This window comes from Salmo trutta, chromosome 24 (genome assembly GCF_901001165.1).
Source record: "Salmo trutta chromosome 24, fSalTru1.1, whole genome shotgun sequence".
Classification (NCBI taxonomy): Eukaryota; Metazoa; Chordata; class Actinopteri; order Salmoniformes; family Salmonidae; genus Salmo; species Salmo trutta.
In genome coordinates this window covers 7,008,281-7,024,432 of record NC_042980.1, presented here as the reverse complement: position 1 = coordinate 7,024,432, position 16,152 = coordinate 7,008,281, and the positions used below count along the sequence as shown (strand labels likewise).

Below are 16,152 nucleotides of genomic sequence, written 5' to 3'. Positions count from 1 at the left end.
GGAGGGCATAGGTCCACCCACTTGGGAGTCAGACCCACCCACTGGGGAGCCAGGCCCAGCCAATCATAATTTGTTTTTTCCCCCCACAAAAGGCCTTTGTTACAGACAGAAATACTCCTCAGTTTCATCAGCATACCAGGTGGCTGGTCTCAGACGATCCCGCAGGTGAAGAAGCCGAATGTAGAGGTCCTGGGCTGGTGAGGTTATACGTGGTCTGCAGTTGTGAGGCCGGTTTGACGTACTATCAACATTTTTGGAGGCAGCTTATGGTAGAGAAATAAACATTCAATTCTCTGCCAACAGTTCTGGCGGATATTACTGCAGTCAGCACACTCCCTTAAATCTTGAGACATCTGTGGCATTGTGTTATTTGACAAAACTGTACATTTTAGAATGGCCTTTTATTGCCCCCAGCACAAGGTGCACCTGTGTAATGATCATGCTGTTTAATCAGCTTCTTGATATGTCACACCTGTCAGGTAGATGGATTATCTTGGCAAAGGAAAAAGGCTCACTAACAGGGACGTAAACAAATTTGTGTAGCACATTTTTTAGAAATAAGCTTTTTGTTCGTATGGAAAAATTCTGGGATCTTTTATTTCAGTTCATGAAACATGAGACCAACACTTTACATATTGCATTCATATTTTTGTTCAGTATATATACACTGAGACCAATATGTTAATAGCCTTCTGTCTTATGTAACCATACCAAACGTAACATATCATACTCATTTGAGTGTTCCAGATTTACATTGCAGAGTTAAATAAAGGTTAAAAATAATAATAATAATAATAAACATTTACTATATTACGTGTATTCTATAAGACCAGGCTGTTGCAACGAACTGGCAAAATAAAGGCCAGAATTGACGTGTTTCACTATAACTAAGCCTAAAAAATGAAAGTTACTCTTTAAATTACTTATCTATGTGAATAGATCTGAGGGTGAGAAAAACATGTCATCCGATCATCCGATGATACTGTACGCATTTTCATTTTCACCTGAATTTTACCCATTAGCGTGTAACTTCCCTATTTTCCCTTCTTCTCCATTAACTTTCAATTGTTCTTAATATCATCACACACACTTTCCTCACCATAATCTGTGCGTCATTGAGCTGCCCTCCGCTGTGAGTTGGCTGGAGTAGCTGCCAGAACACTGTGTGAGGGCACTTAGACCGTAAAATTAACATCCCTGTGGCTCAACTATGGGCATATGGCTGCGCTCACCTTCATCATTATGTTAATAGTGGATACCTTCCCAGTCATGGGCCATGTATGCCAGCCAAAGATATTAAATTTTTTGTCCCCTTTCGCTTGGTGACAGCGTTTATTTGTCTATGCAAGAAAATTCCTCATTGCCGAACAGCTTAGTTGCCAGTTGGAATTGTAAATATGGGTTTATGGTGGGATTATAAAGTGAAAGAGAGCTGAAGTTGGGCATTGTATCACGTAGAAAACAGCAAAGTCAGCACATGGTGCTGTATTTAGCTCTTTCTGCACAGAAATGTCCGCAGCATGACATTATCAACAGAAATTCCATAGTTTAGAATACCTATTGGGTGTGCTAAGGTTTCCACCATACAGTATCTATGCAGGCTTACTATTACATTTTATGGGGATCTAGTGATCTAGTGATGCTGCACTGGTGTGTGTGTGTGTGTGTGTGTGTGTGTGTGTGTGTGTGTGTGTGTGTGTGTGTGTGGGTGTGCGCGACTTGTTTGAGACTGTGAATCTCAGCTTGGTCAGCAGCGTACAAGGCATTTTATTACTGTTTTTGTAAACATTTTCAGAGATCCAATAAATTCCTGAGCTCAGCCAATTTGGTGTATGTCCTTCAGTCATGGCATTTCCATGAAGCTCTACAAAAATGCAGATCTGGGTTTAAATTCTATTTGAAATCATTTCAGATACTATATCTGTTTTCAGGGCTCTAAATGAAACATTTTAATTGGTAGCACTGGTGCGCCTAACTTAGAAAAGTTAGGAGCACCACATAAAATGTGTGTATATATTTTTTTGATGTATAGCCTACATTTGGCCTAAATGAATCAAACTTATTCTCCAGAAGAAGATACCACTTTTCCTTTATTTCTGTGCCACCAAATGTTTGCATATACTGGTGTTAGTCGGGCTGCATGATATGGACAACAAATCTTATTGTGATTTGATTTGCGATATAGGAATCATAGTATAGAATGATTATTTAAATTCTATGGTGGGTGTTGTTTGGCATGACAACAAATGAAAAAGCCAGGTAGGAGTTATGACAGGGTAGGAACCAATGTTCATGGTTTAAATTGTGTCTTGGAATATAAGATTCCATGTGCTTTTTGTCTGTTCAGACTGCAGGAAAAATGACAAATTCTAATCGAGTATGCAAAAAAATGGGATGAGTCACTTCAAACTGCCAATGTGAACAAGGCTTTATTGTGAAGTCTATCTGAAACTCTCTCTGGGTTTGGCCTTAATCTTACTTTGGCAAAAAATCCACAACTGTTGCACACACTCTTTCCTTGATTGGAACAACGTTTGTCTGTTTGATCTTTCTCAGGAGTTTTTAATTTCCCTCGACGATACTTAACATCACAATAAGGGGAAGCTGGACTAAATATAGAACACAAACCCCACCGTGAAACTAGACTTTCGAGTCCAACAACCTTCCAGAACACAACTTTTATTAGATGGAAAATATGCTCCTCGCCAACAGTAGATAATTAGCAATGTAGACTGAACAGGTGGTTTTGATCATGCCATTAGGCTCTACAAGTCCAAGTTCTAGCTCCAGTTTGAGCTCAATATCACCTATGCTGCTACTTATTTGGACAGACAGAAATGAGCCACCAATGATAGCACTCTAAAAGAGACATAAACTAACCGGAGTGTGGCTGTTGTTTTGAACCCTTAACTGGAGGCATTTGCTGGCAAGTGCCTGTTGTTGATGTGGTTAAGGGAGAAATACATTGAAAACCCCTTTGTTAGACAGCTTTGCAGGCTTGGCTAGTCCTAGCTGACGTCGTGGTAGTAGTGGATACCATATTTCTACACATAGTTCCATGTGACGGTAGTATGAGGTATTTTTTCTCCAATGGTGTGTTGAAGAGTAAAACATAACTGTAAATATGTTGTTGACATTAGGAATTTGCTTTCACCGTGTGATGACCGTGGAACAAGGAGGCAACCAAAAGCAACAACTTAATGTAGGGTTCCGCTATGTATTCACAGAGCTTCATAATGTCCCTGTCAGAATGATAAAAACTCAGTCTTGTAAGTTCTTCCATTTTGAAATATATGCTCATTTTACGATGTTGATGGATGATTATGTTGTATTGTACTTGAATAGTTAATACTCAGATTATAAAGCATTGATGATGGCAATGTTAAAGGGAAACTGACACATTTAGGACTACTTCACAAAAATGCAACATTCAAGTCTTCTATTACTTTACCTACTATGATGTCATTATTTTTTTCAATTATACTTGCCATAGAGACTGTTACATGCTGTGATGCTGAAAAGAACACCAACCTTCCATGACACTTCCTGTTCTATTTCATTTGCAGGTGTTATTTTTGGTGCTGGGTAGAAGATGCGGAAACACCGGATGTTACCGCTGTGCGCTCTTCTGGGCGTACTGTTTGCAGGACTGCTGCCCAAACTTGACGCTCAAGAGGAAGGTAAGCTTGGCTAGGTTTCTTTTCTCAGTTCAACTTGTGTTGCCCTGTCTTAGGCCCCTGTCACTTCACATACCCATTGATCTTAGTAGCACCTGGAATCCTCATTTGTAACTGTGACTATCCAGGTTATGGATAAATCGGTGGATCTGTGCAAGTGCTGTTGAGGATGATCCTTGTTATTTTCAGCACAAATGAGTCAATTGGCCAAAATGTTAGACATTTAAGAAAACATTAGGAATGACAATGCTGATATTTCTGAGCACTGCTGTTAAACTGGAGTTGGATTGATATGTATGTGTTGAGGTTCCCCCTTTCTTGAAACAAGAAACGTTTGGGTACAAAGTCAAAGCTGTCTAGTTCCCTGCAGGAAGTAAAAGGTATTTTCATGGTGTGAATGAGAAAAGCTTAACATGAGGTCTACTCAGGAATTACTGTAGCCTTAGAGTCCAGTGTCATGTTTTGGAGCCCTGGCCTCGCAGTTCCGCCTCATTTATGATAGCCTTCTGGCAGGTGAGGTGAGCTAAGGTGTACTGCCTTAATATTTTAGCACCAGTTTATAGATTATTTTACATGGTACATTAACAGGGTCGTGATTGCAGTCATACCACTGGACTTGGCCTCTTTCACAGCTCGGTGAGAGTCCTCAAAACTGGGTTTCTTCTTTTGAAGATTGCGCACAAGGGCTGGCCGCCGATATACACTTTCTAGTGGATTCGTCCTGGACCATGGGACAAAAAAACTTTCAGCACGTCCAACAGTTTCTGTAAAGTGTGGTTAAAGCTCTGCATGAGGGTGGCGGTTTTCCCTCGTCCAGCACAGTGGCTCGCCCAAAACCGAGTTCCAGCTGATCATGTACCAATCTCCGCTGGGGGCCCTGGCCCACATCCGGGCCATGGCATACTGGGGAGGTGGCACCCACACGGGCCTGGACATCCTCACCCAGGCCCACCTGAATGCGGTGGCGGGTAGCCGTGCAGGCGAGGGCGTGACCTAGGTGGTGGTGGTCTTGACAGCCGGTCGCTCCCAAGATGCAGGTACTGTGGCTGGCCGGTGTGAAGGTGTTTGCGGTGGGGGTGCAGGACACGGTGGACTGGGAACTCAGGGAGATGGCTAGTGCGCTGCAGGACACACTAGTGTTCAGCGTAGACTCTTTCTTGGCCCTGCGGGGGGTAATCCAGGACTTAGTGGTGGTGGGCTTGTGCGCCGCAGTGACCCAGGCCGGGGTTGCCCCCGTGGTTGTCGAAGCTAAATGAGTGCCTCGAGATGTGACTCGTACCAACAGGTGGCTTGTGTCACTACCATACTAATGCCTACATTATCATTAAAAAAGAAAGCAGCTGCGAATGTGTGGCCATATCTGGATGGAGTCCTGTATTAACACGATTAAGGGGTATTTAACAAAATAACCCTCATTCCACCATCCGGCACTCATTAACATCACTGTTTCTCATCACATTTAATTTGCCTGTAATACTTTAAGATCACCACCCAGGTTTGCATGTGATTGCTGTGACTGCTAATACTTTTCAGAAGAGGGCTTTTGATGGCACTGGTGACTGCTATACCTCTTACAAGCCAGATCAACCAATTTATAAAGCTTGTGCATGAACTGAGAACAGGCCATCTCAGTCATTTGGAATACCCAAATCATCATTAGTTTGCCATTTTAGTTTGCTACAACAACATTGACTATGTAAAAGTTATAAGCAGGATCTTCAAACAATTCAACATTCATGGCAGACTGTTACAGGTGGATAATAATCTATTCACATTATACAGTAACAGGGTATTAACTTCAATAATCTCTTTTTTTGTCGCTCTCTCTTTTTCTCTCTATCATCCAATACACATAGATATTTAGAACACCTTCAGTCCATGATCTTTGCTCTACAAAAATCATATAGCTGCTTTTGTCTCATTGAGAACAAACCTCCATATATTAGCCCCTTATGACTTAGATCGTTGAAAAAGCGAATGAATAGCAGTGACAAATGGTTTCTCCAATACCGCCTCCCAAATCACAGAGAGCAGCTTTTAACGATGGCTGACCATCCACCCACTGCTTGTGTGTCTTGTTTGTTTTTTGTGTTTAGGCTATGTTTTATCAGTTACTGTCTTCATAACTGTGTAAAATATGTGCATAATATTCTACAACTGAAACAGTAATGAACCTGCCTGGACTCATCCTTGACTTGCAGCAGAGCCTAGTTTTATCCGGTATAATATTGACAGGGCAAATGTAGTGTAATATCAACAGAGAAAGTAAAATATAACAGCTTGGCACAATGCACAATAAAATGTTATAGAATAGTTATTTATTCTCTTGATTAACAGTAGAGGCTCTTAAGCATCAAGGATGGGCCACAGGGTCATGACTGGTACCCAATATCTCTGAGGTCTGTAACATGAGTCTGCATGGGGTAGCTGAACTCAATGGAGTTGAAGGAGGTTATTTTTGGTGCATTATCATTGAACCCAAGCTGACATAAGACAGATAAAAAGGAGAAACTGACCCTTTTGACAGTATTATGAAATTATGAGTATATGAGTATATAATGAGTACAGTTCTTCAAAGCTATTTTGTAATGTTCTGTTGATGTCGCACTGCCCTAAACATTTTGGGAAATTATCATAAATAACATACTATGCAAAGAAATACGTTAATGGAGTATTATATAGCAAGCTACAGGGTCATCCTCAGATTAATTTGCATCCATTATCACTTAAGGTCAACATGTATTCACTCCTTGGTTCAGCCTACATGCAGTATAATGTGCTTTTGTGATGTTTTTTAATGATTGATTGTGTTCACCATGAATGTTACATTCAATGATGTACCAGCACGTTATCTTTCTCCCTCTTTCTCTGTTTTAATGCTTTCACGTTGCATTTTTTCTGTTTGATCTCTCTCTCCCTTTTAAGCACAAGAGTCAGCTGACCTTGTACTCTTAATTGACGGATCTGAGAATGTTGGAGCGGCCAACTTCCCCCGTGTGCGCGATTTGGCTATGAAAGTCATTGAGGGCCTTGATGTGGGCAGGGACACAATTCGGGTGGCCGTGGCTCTGTACAGCGCGGACCCCGAGGTTCAGTTCTTTCTAAATACCTATGAGAACAAAGCCGCTGTCCTGGATGCAGTGAAGGCCATTCAGTTCACAGGCAGCAATGAGGCTAACCTTGGAGCCGCCTTGGAGAAAGTCGCTGAGAGCCTGTTGAGTCCGCCATCAGGGGGCAGGGCAGAGGAGGGGGTGCCCCAAGCTCTGGTGGTTATCAGTGCTGGACCGTCCAATGACGATTTCAGTGCGGGTGACAGGGCCCTTAAGGCAGCAAACGTTATCACGTTTGGCGTAGTGGTCGGCGGCATGGCCACCGCCGAGCTGGAGACTATCGCCACAGACAAGAGCTTTGTTCTGTCGGCCCCCGATTTCAGGGCAGTGGCAAGCATGGGTGACCAGCTGCTACCATACGTTAACGGGGTGGCCCAGGGTACCATTGTCGTTCAGAATGAATTCACAGAAGGTAGGTAACTTCCATGCAAGGTGGGAGTGGGTTGAGGGTTCATGGAACATTTTTATTTTGTGTGTCTTGTAGCTGATTCCATACTTTAGGTACTTTAAGAATAATAAATTGCTAACACTTTACATGAAATCAAATCATAGTGTATTGGTTGCAATACACTATGATAACATCAGTTTTGCAGATGTTATCGCAGGTGCAGCAAAATGCTTATGTTTATAGCTCCAACAGTGTAGCAATATCTAGCAACACAATAGCAATACACACATAATCCAAAACTAAAACAAATGACAACAAATTAACATATCAGAACGAGGAATATCAGAACGAGCAATGTCAGAGTCCGGAATATAAATATGTAGAGTATATGGATAGCCATGACTAGAATTAAAGATATACCATATAAAGTGGGTAAAAGAGTATTTAAACATTATTAAAGTGACCAGTGTTCAATGCCCATGTACATAGGGCAGCAGTCTCCAAGGTGCAGGGTATAGTACCAGGTGGTAGCTGGCTAGTGACAGTGTCTAAGGTTCAGGGCAGGGTACTCGGTGGAGGCCAGCTAGTGATGACTGTTTATCAGTCTCTCGGGCCCAGCTTTGATGCATATGTACAATCTCCGCCTTCTAGATGGTAGCAGGGTGAACAGACCGTGGCAAGGGTGGCTGAGGTCCCTGATGATTTTCTTGGCATTGATCTTCTTGAAGGGGGTATACGTAATGCTGTCATGACACTTTACCTGTATGAGCATTGCAATAACACTTAATTCAACATTATTCAATAAAAATTAAAGTCCCTTAGAATAGCTTTTAAGTTTGTTCATTCGTAAAATTGAAACGTGTATACGCAGTACCCAACCCCCTGACACACCACAGGGTCAGCCTCAGAGCATTAGCTAACCGTTGCTTATGCTTTGCTTTAAGGCCACAAATGGCAACACAACAAATAGTAATTTAAAGACCCAATATGTAGACATAGCTCCGCCATTTCCTGGTTACTAAAATTATAAAATGTTCACCTGATTTCAGTTTCTGACAAAACAATCAATATACAGTGTAGGGAATCATTGTAACATCTAAAAATATCACATTTTCAGCTGTTTATAGCTGGTTTATAAAACCAAAAGTAAAAAGACGCAAAAAATGATAAGCATTGAGGATAAGCATTGGAATAACATAGAAATACAGAACAGAAAGGATCTATTGTTTTTCAGACTACTGCTTTTTTTCCTTAATCAAAATAGTCCAGAACATATAAAATGCTAACAGAATAAACACACAACACAGGATGTTAAAAGAAATGTATTAAACATTTTACTCACAAAACCTGTTGTGAAAAAATTATTTTAATGTGAATATTTTGCTAATGTTGTCAACCTCACAAACGTGAGATGGGGAAATGTAGCTTACACACAATAGCTGGCCGGACTGGCCAGTTTTTCCCTAGTGGATTTTAATTCCTTCTTTCTTTAAAATGTTACATGTATGATTTGCAGGTAGGATTTGGCTGAGAATTTCCTTTTGCGAGGGTGGAGACTTTCTACACTTTAGTTTTGGTAGAAAAGATACTTCCAGGAAACACTTATGTTAATATTTTCAGAGTAAAATATTATATTACTCAGTATAGTGTCTAAAGTTACACATCACACTATTGCAACAGTGTGACTGTACATTTTCTTAAACGTCCTCTGTATGTGTATGTGTGGGGGCGGCAGGTAGCCTGGCATTTAGGAGCATTGGGCCAGTAACCGAAAGGTTGCTGGATTGAATTCCCGAGCTGACAAGGTAAAAATCTGTGGTTCTGCCCCTGAGCAAGGCGGTTAACCCACTGTTCCCCGGGCGCCGATGACGTGGATGTCGATTAAATGCAGAAGACACATTTCAGTTGAATGCATTCAGTTGTACAACTGACTAGGTTTCCCTCTATTCCTTATTGTGTGCTTATTGTTTAACCATTTATATGTTCTAGGGACCATTTTGAGACCTTAAGGAGCATCAGGTACTGCTGGTATAGCTACCAATGGCATGTCCATATTTTTTGTGAGAAATTACACTGGTCACTCAAAGCATTTATAAAGTATAAATAACCTACACGTAAGATGAGTCCACACAAAAACACTTAACTAATGATTAGTAAATGGTTTGTACCATACTATATTAAACATCTTATGAATGATCTCATGAATCATTATTGAATACTTTAAAAGTTGTCTAAGTGTGTGAATAACTAGGTTGTTAACATGATACTTTTTTGGGGAGTAATGATCAATAAATTATGAATAAACCTATTTGCAAATTCATTATAAATGCTTTATTACATGGTGTTGTTATAAGGTGCTACCATCTATTTTGCTGGAAAACGATTTATTACTGTAATGAAAATCCACTTGTTTTACATTTCAGTCATTTAGCAGATGCTCTTATCCAGAGTGACTTACAGTTAGTGCATTCATCTTAAGATAGCTAGGTTGGACAACGACATATCACAGTCATGGTAAATAAATTATTTCTCAATAAAGAAGTTATCAGCAAAGTTAGAGCTAGTAGGAAAAGACAAGTGCAAGCTTTTTTTAAATGTATCTTGCATACATGTGTTATGAATGTTATGGTTGTTATGAATGATACCGCAACACTAAAACATATATTATGAATGGTTTCATAAAGGTCTTTATGTGTACCACCTTCAAGTAAAGTGTCAATAAATCATTGCTCTTATCTGTAGTGGGCAGAAATATTTGATACATATGATGTTATAAATACCTCACATATGAATTATAATAAGACTATGCAATTAACCAATTCAATTAATTATCTGACTCCATAAGATAAATAGCAATTTGCAAGAACACTATAGCTAAGTTACAGTAATAGGCAATAAAGAAATGTCTGAGAATGGAATTCTAAGTACAAATGTATTTAATTACTTGGCAAAATGAGTGGATTCACATACGGAAGAATGTACTCTGGTCAGATGAAACCTAAATGTAGCTTTTTCGCCATCAAGGAAAATGCTATGTCTGGTGCAAATCCAACACCTCTCATCACACACGAGAAAACCATCCCCACAGTGAAGGATGGTGGTGCCAGCATCATGCTGTGGGGATGTTTTTCATCGGCAGGGACTGGGAAACTAGTCAGAATTGAAGGAATGATGGATGGTGCTAAATACAGGGAAATTCGTGAGGGGAATCTGTTTCAGTCTTCCAGAGATTTGAGACTGGGACGGAGGGTCACCTTCCAGCAGGACAATGACCCTAAGCATACTGCTAAAGCAACACTCCAGTGGTTTAAGGGGATACGGGGTAGCAATGAACCCTGAGACGGGATTGCTAGCAAGGATGGAAATTCAAAACATCAAAAAATCTAATAATTTCAATTTCTCAAACAATCAACTATTTTACACCATTTAAAAGATAAACATCTCCTTAATCTAACCACATTGTTCGATTTTCAAAGAGGCTTTACGGCAAAAGCATAAAGTTAGATTATGTTAGGACAGTACATAGCCACAAAAGTACAAACATCCATTTTCAATTCAAGGTCAGGCGTCACCAAAAGCAGAAACCAGCTAAAATTATGCACCAACCTTTGACAATCTCCATCAGATGACACTCCTAGGACATTATGTTATACAATACATGCATTTTTTGTTCCATCAAGTTCATATTTATATCCAAAAACAGCATTTTACAGTAGCGGTGAAATTCAGATTTTTTTCTTCTCTGAAATGCTTCCGGTGAACAACATTACAATTTACAAAATTACTATTCGAAAACATTGGTAAATTATAATATTGTCATTCAAATAATTATAGTTTAACATTTCGTAAATGCTACTGTACTGCCAGATTTCAAAATAACTTTACTGGGAAATCACAAGTTGCAATAAACCGGGTGCTGTGCTAAGAACAATAGGCTAGGCTATATAGGTTAGCATCATCTTGTAACCATGTAATATCAATAATACTATTGTCAATAATCCCTTACCTTTGATTATCTTCATCCATTGGCACTTCCAGGAATCCCAGGACCACAACAAATGTGGTTTCTTTTGACAAAGTTCATAATTGATGTCCAAATAACTCCAAGTTGTTCCATGTTGTTAGCGCTTCGGTGGCTACTAAAAAGTAGCGCGGGGGGGTGTGAAGTCACGGCAAAAAGTTTAAAAAGTTTTAAAAAATAATCTATTTACGTTCGTTCAAACATGTCAAACGTTGTTTAGCATCAATCTTTAGAGCCATTTTTAACGTGAAACATCAGTAATGTTTCAAGCCGACCTCACCTGTGTCTAGAAAAACATTTTGGAAAATGTCTCGCGTCTCATGATTGCGCAGGTGCAGGCAATAATGGAAGTGACGACATCCCAGGGACGTCAACTTCCCTGCATTCTAATTTGGTCTCTGTTCATCATAGACGCTTCAAACAACTTTATAAAGATCGCTGACATCTAGTGGAAGCCGTAGGAGTTGCGAAATGAATCCTTTCTCACTGTGGTATCTAATAAACAATGACACAAAAAAAATAGTACAGCCACAAAATTCTCAGGTTTTTGCCTGCCATATGAGTTTTGTTATACTTACAGACACCATTTAAACAGTTTTAGAAAATTCAGAGTGTTTTCTATCCAAATATAGTTAAAAATGGGCACATATTTTTTTCAAATTTCTCAATACTGCCCCCTAGCCCGTAGAGGTTAAGGGAGTATCACAGCTCTATTAGCTTTATTTAGCTGATAATAGTTAGCTTTATCAAAGCCTTCTCTAACATGTGTAATTGTATTTTCTCTTTCAGCCTTGGAAGTGGGAAAAAGGGACATAATTTTTCTCATTGACAGCACTATGGGTGCCACAACGATCAACTCTCTTCGTGAGTTTATCAAAAGGTTTGTTGACACCATGCCAATCGGACCGGACCAAGTGCAAGTAGGTGTGGCCCAGTTCAGCAATGCCGCCAGGCTTGAGATAGACCTGAACGCATATGGATCCAAGGAGGACCTGAATGCGGCTCTGGGAAGACTCAAGCCAAGACCGGGACAAGTGGTGAACATCGGGGTGGCCCTGGACTTTGTGAGGACCAACATGCTGAGGGCTGACAAGGGGAGTCGTATTCAGCAGGGTGTGCCCCAGCTGGTGCTGTTGATGACCAGTAAAAAGTCCATTGACAGTGTGGGGCAGGCTGCTGAGGCACTGCAGCGCATGGGGGTTCTGACCCTGGCCGCTGGCTCTAAGACTGCCGATGAGCAGGAGCTGAAGCAGATTGCCTTTGATGAGAGTTTGGTGTTCATGCTGAATGACTTCCGCATTTTGCTTCGCAACCCAGGGATGATTGTCTCTCTCCTCTCCACTCTATCTGGGGTTGTGGTGACTGAGGGACCCACAGAGCCAGGTAATGCTCCTCTCCTATTGCTACTATGATTCATACTAGCTACTTACATAAAATGTATACCTCACATGTAAAGTGGCATTTTCTTACCCCAAGACTCCAAAAGACACAGGTGTTAAACTCATTCCATGGAGGGCCGAGATTCTGCAGTTTTTCACTCCTCCATTGTATTTGATTGATCAATTAAGGTCACTGATTAGTTAGGAACTCCCCTCACCTAGGGCTTTATTAAAAATCATTGACATCTAATATTTGTAACTTGAATATTAGAATATATGTAATGATAGTTTTTTTCTCCCCTGTTTTTTCCCCAGTGGTTGAAATTACAACAGTGCAGACCCAGAGAGTAGTCAGAGACATTGTCTTTATGGTGGATGGCTCTAGCTACATTGGGGGTGCCAATCTTCCATATGTGCGGGATTTCATTGTCGGCGTGGTAAACCTGCTGGATGTGCGGCCCGACAGGGTGCGCATTGGCCTTATGCAGTTTGCAGAGAACCCAAAGATCGAATTCTACCTGAACACACACAACACAAAGCAAGATGTGCTGGCTAAAGTTGGTCAGCTCAGGCTAATGGGAGGGTCTGCTTTGAACACTGGAGCGGCTATGGATTATGCCCTTACCAACATGTTCCAGGCCTCGACTGGGTCACGTAAGAGGCAGGGTGTCCAACAGGTGCTTCTCCTGATCACTGGAGGCCCATCCCAGGATGAGGTTAAAAAGATTGCAGACAAAGTGGCTGTGGCGGGTGTACTGACCTTCACAGTCAGTGCTGGCCAGGCAGATGAGGCCTACTTGAAAACGGTCGCTTTCGTCCCAAACTTGGCTTACCATGAAAGCAGATTTTCTAGCCTACCAAGTGTTGTTGAACAGATCATGACTCCTTTGATTAATGTGGTCGGCGACACAGACATCTCAGTAACAGACATTGAAATAACCAAGGAACCTGGTGAGCTTTATGTTGTATTTTATCTTTTATCAGTACATTTTGGATTTAACAGTGGATATTAAATATTTAAACATTTAAAATGGTATGAAAGATATAGAACAAACTGCATAATAATGCCATTGACTGACAAAACTGAAGGTCTTGTTCCCTTTCCTCTTTTCTTACAGCAGTTGTTGGAGGCGAGAGGGATGTTGCATTCCTGATTGATGGCTCGGATAATGTCCGAGCAGATTTCCCCTACATCCGGGACTTTATCATCAAAGTCATTGAGCCTCTTGATATTGGACAAGATAGAGTACGGATTTCAGTTGTCCAACATAGTGAGAGGCCAGCTCCCAACTTCTACCTGAATACATATAAGGATAAAGCTGAAGTGTTAAGGGCCGTTAATGATCTAAGACTGGCCGGTGGAAGGAATCTAAACACCGGAATGGCCTTGAAATTCATGAAGGACACTATTCTGTCCCCGGTTCATGGTAGCCGTGCGGCCCAAAATGTCCCCCAGTTTTTGATAGTTTTGACCGGAGGCAAGTCAAAGGATAGCGTGAAGGAATCTGCTGGCGCTTTAAAGACCGATGGAGTGGTACCGTTTGGCGTTGGTGTCAAGGATGCAGACCCTAAGCAAATCGAGACCATTTCTCACAACCCATCCTTTGCTTTCAATGTGAAGGAATTCAGCCAGCTCAATATGGTACAACAAAGGCTCAATAGCTATGTGAGCCTTCCCAAGGAAGAGCTGAAGGTCATTCTGGACCAAGGTAAGCAAAAGTTTTTTTCATGTTCTGTGTTGATGATGCTCTTTGTGCTGTGATGTATTTTTCTTCTAAACATGCCTTGTTTGTTGTGTCTTAGCCTCGGTTCATGCGATCTCAGTTCATACTGATGCTGTGAAAAGAGATATTGTATTCCTGCTGGATGGTTCTGATGGCACAAGGAGTGGATTCCCAGCAGTGCAAGATTTTATTCAAAGTATAGTGGGTAAACTATCTGTGGAGGAGAACAGAGACAGAGTTTCTGTGGTTCAGTACGCTGACAAACCAGAGGCCCATTTCTATCTGAACTCTCACAAAACAAAGGATGCCATTATTAATGCTGTAAGTAAAATGAGACACAAGGGTGGAAGGAGCCTAAACACTGGGGCTGCTCTCCAGTTTGTAAGACACCGTGTCTTTACTGCCTCCTCTGGCAGTAGACGACTGGAAGGTGTGCCCCAGATCCTGATTCTTTTGACTAGCAAGAAATCCAGAGATGATGTTAAGGGCCCTGCTGTAGCTCTTAAAGATCTGGAAATTGTGTCATTGGGGGTCGGAGTTGGGGACGCCAATGTCCGTGAATTGGAAATTATTTCCTTCCAACCTGGTTTCACATACCAGGTCACCGAGTTCTCTGAGCTGCCCACAATCCAGCCACAGCTTGTTGCTACGCTTAAAAGACTGTTGAAAGACACCGAAGAATCAGTAGCTCCTGTGACACCTGGGATTCCTGATTTAGTAGGTAAGAACTTCAGCTTGGATCTGAGTATGCTAAATACAAGATATATACCATATTCTTTATCTTTGGAACAATGCTGAAGTTGAAGCATTGTAAATACATGGATACCTAAGCCTTTGGTAAACATAGTCTCAGTAGAGTATTTCCTGCTATGTCGATGCATGTTATGCATTTTGGTGAACGGTGCTAGTATTTAGTTGCATGAGTATTTATTGGCTTTTTATTCTCTTAAACCAAAACAATTTCCCCCCATTTCACTCTGTTCTCTCTTTATCTCTTACCTCAACCATGTATGAAGAAACTATGCCAACTTTTTTTGAAAAGATTGTTCCTTGTTGTTCTGCTTGTGATGATACCTTTCAGAACAGTAGTTTAGTGCTCCCAAAACCTGCATACACCATTCCAGATTCTCATACACCCTTGCAGATATGCATGTGAATGTGTATTATGACAGACAACTAACCACAACTGTAATTTTGCAGTCATTTCTTCTGTCAGTGGTATTTTTCCACTGATATGTTTGGTGTTCAGATTCAGCTTCAAACATTCCTAACAATGTTAAAAAAAAAAATACATTTACATGCCTTTTAATTTTTTTTAACCTTTATTTAACTAGGCAAGTCAGTTAAGAACAAATTCTTACTTACAATGACGGCCTACATGCCTTTTTTATAATATATTTGTTCGTCAATATATTCAATTTTTATCTATCTTCACCACCTAGTTGATACAGAGAGCAGCAAAAGGATATAGTGTTTCTCCTTGACAGTTCAGACGATTCCAGAAATGGATTGCCTGCCATTAGAGAGTTTATACGAAGAATGGCCAATGAACTTGATATTGATGGGGACAATGTTCGAGTTGCTGTTGTGCAATACAGGGACGATGCTCTGGAATACTTCCACCTTAAAGCTCACAAAACCAAAAGGGCTGTCATCTACGCTGTTAGAAGCCTAGTGTTTTCACTGCCTCGTCCGGGAGTCGGCATCTGGAAGGGGTTCCCCAGATTTTGTTTTTGTTAACTGCTGGAGAGTCTAATGATGACGTCACAGCTGCTGCATCTGATCTGAAACATCTTGGGGTCTTTCTTTTGCCATTGGGATGAAAAATGTAAGGCAAGAGGAGCTTCGAAGCA

General features: G+C 40.9%; 1 protein-coding gene across 1 annotated transcript in view; it reads left to right on the top strand.

The window, feature by feature from the left end:
* LOC115160625 (collagen alpha-3(VI) chain-like) overlaps window positions 1-16,152 on the top strand; it is a 35,247-nt gene that overhangs the window by 17,503 nt on the left and 1,592 nt on the right. The window contains exons 2-7 of the mRNA XM_029710832.1: window positions 3,567-3,680; window positions 6,603-7,199; window positions 11,986-12,579; window positions 12,891-13,526; window positions 13,694-14,284; window positions 14,379-15,020. Coding sequence (XP_029566692.1) covers window positions 3,593-3,680; window positions 6,603-7,199; window positions 11,986-12,579; window positions 12,891-13,526; window positions 13,694-14,284; window positions 14,379-15,020 — 3,148 coding nt within the window. The 5' untranslated portion in view covers window positions 3,567-3,592. The remainder of the gene's footprint in view (window positions 1-3,566; window positions 3,681-6,602; window positions 7,200-11,985; window positions 12,580-12,890; window positions 13,527-13,693; window positions 14,285-14,378; window positions 15,021-16,152) is intronic.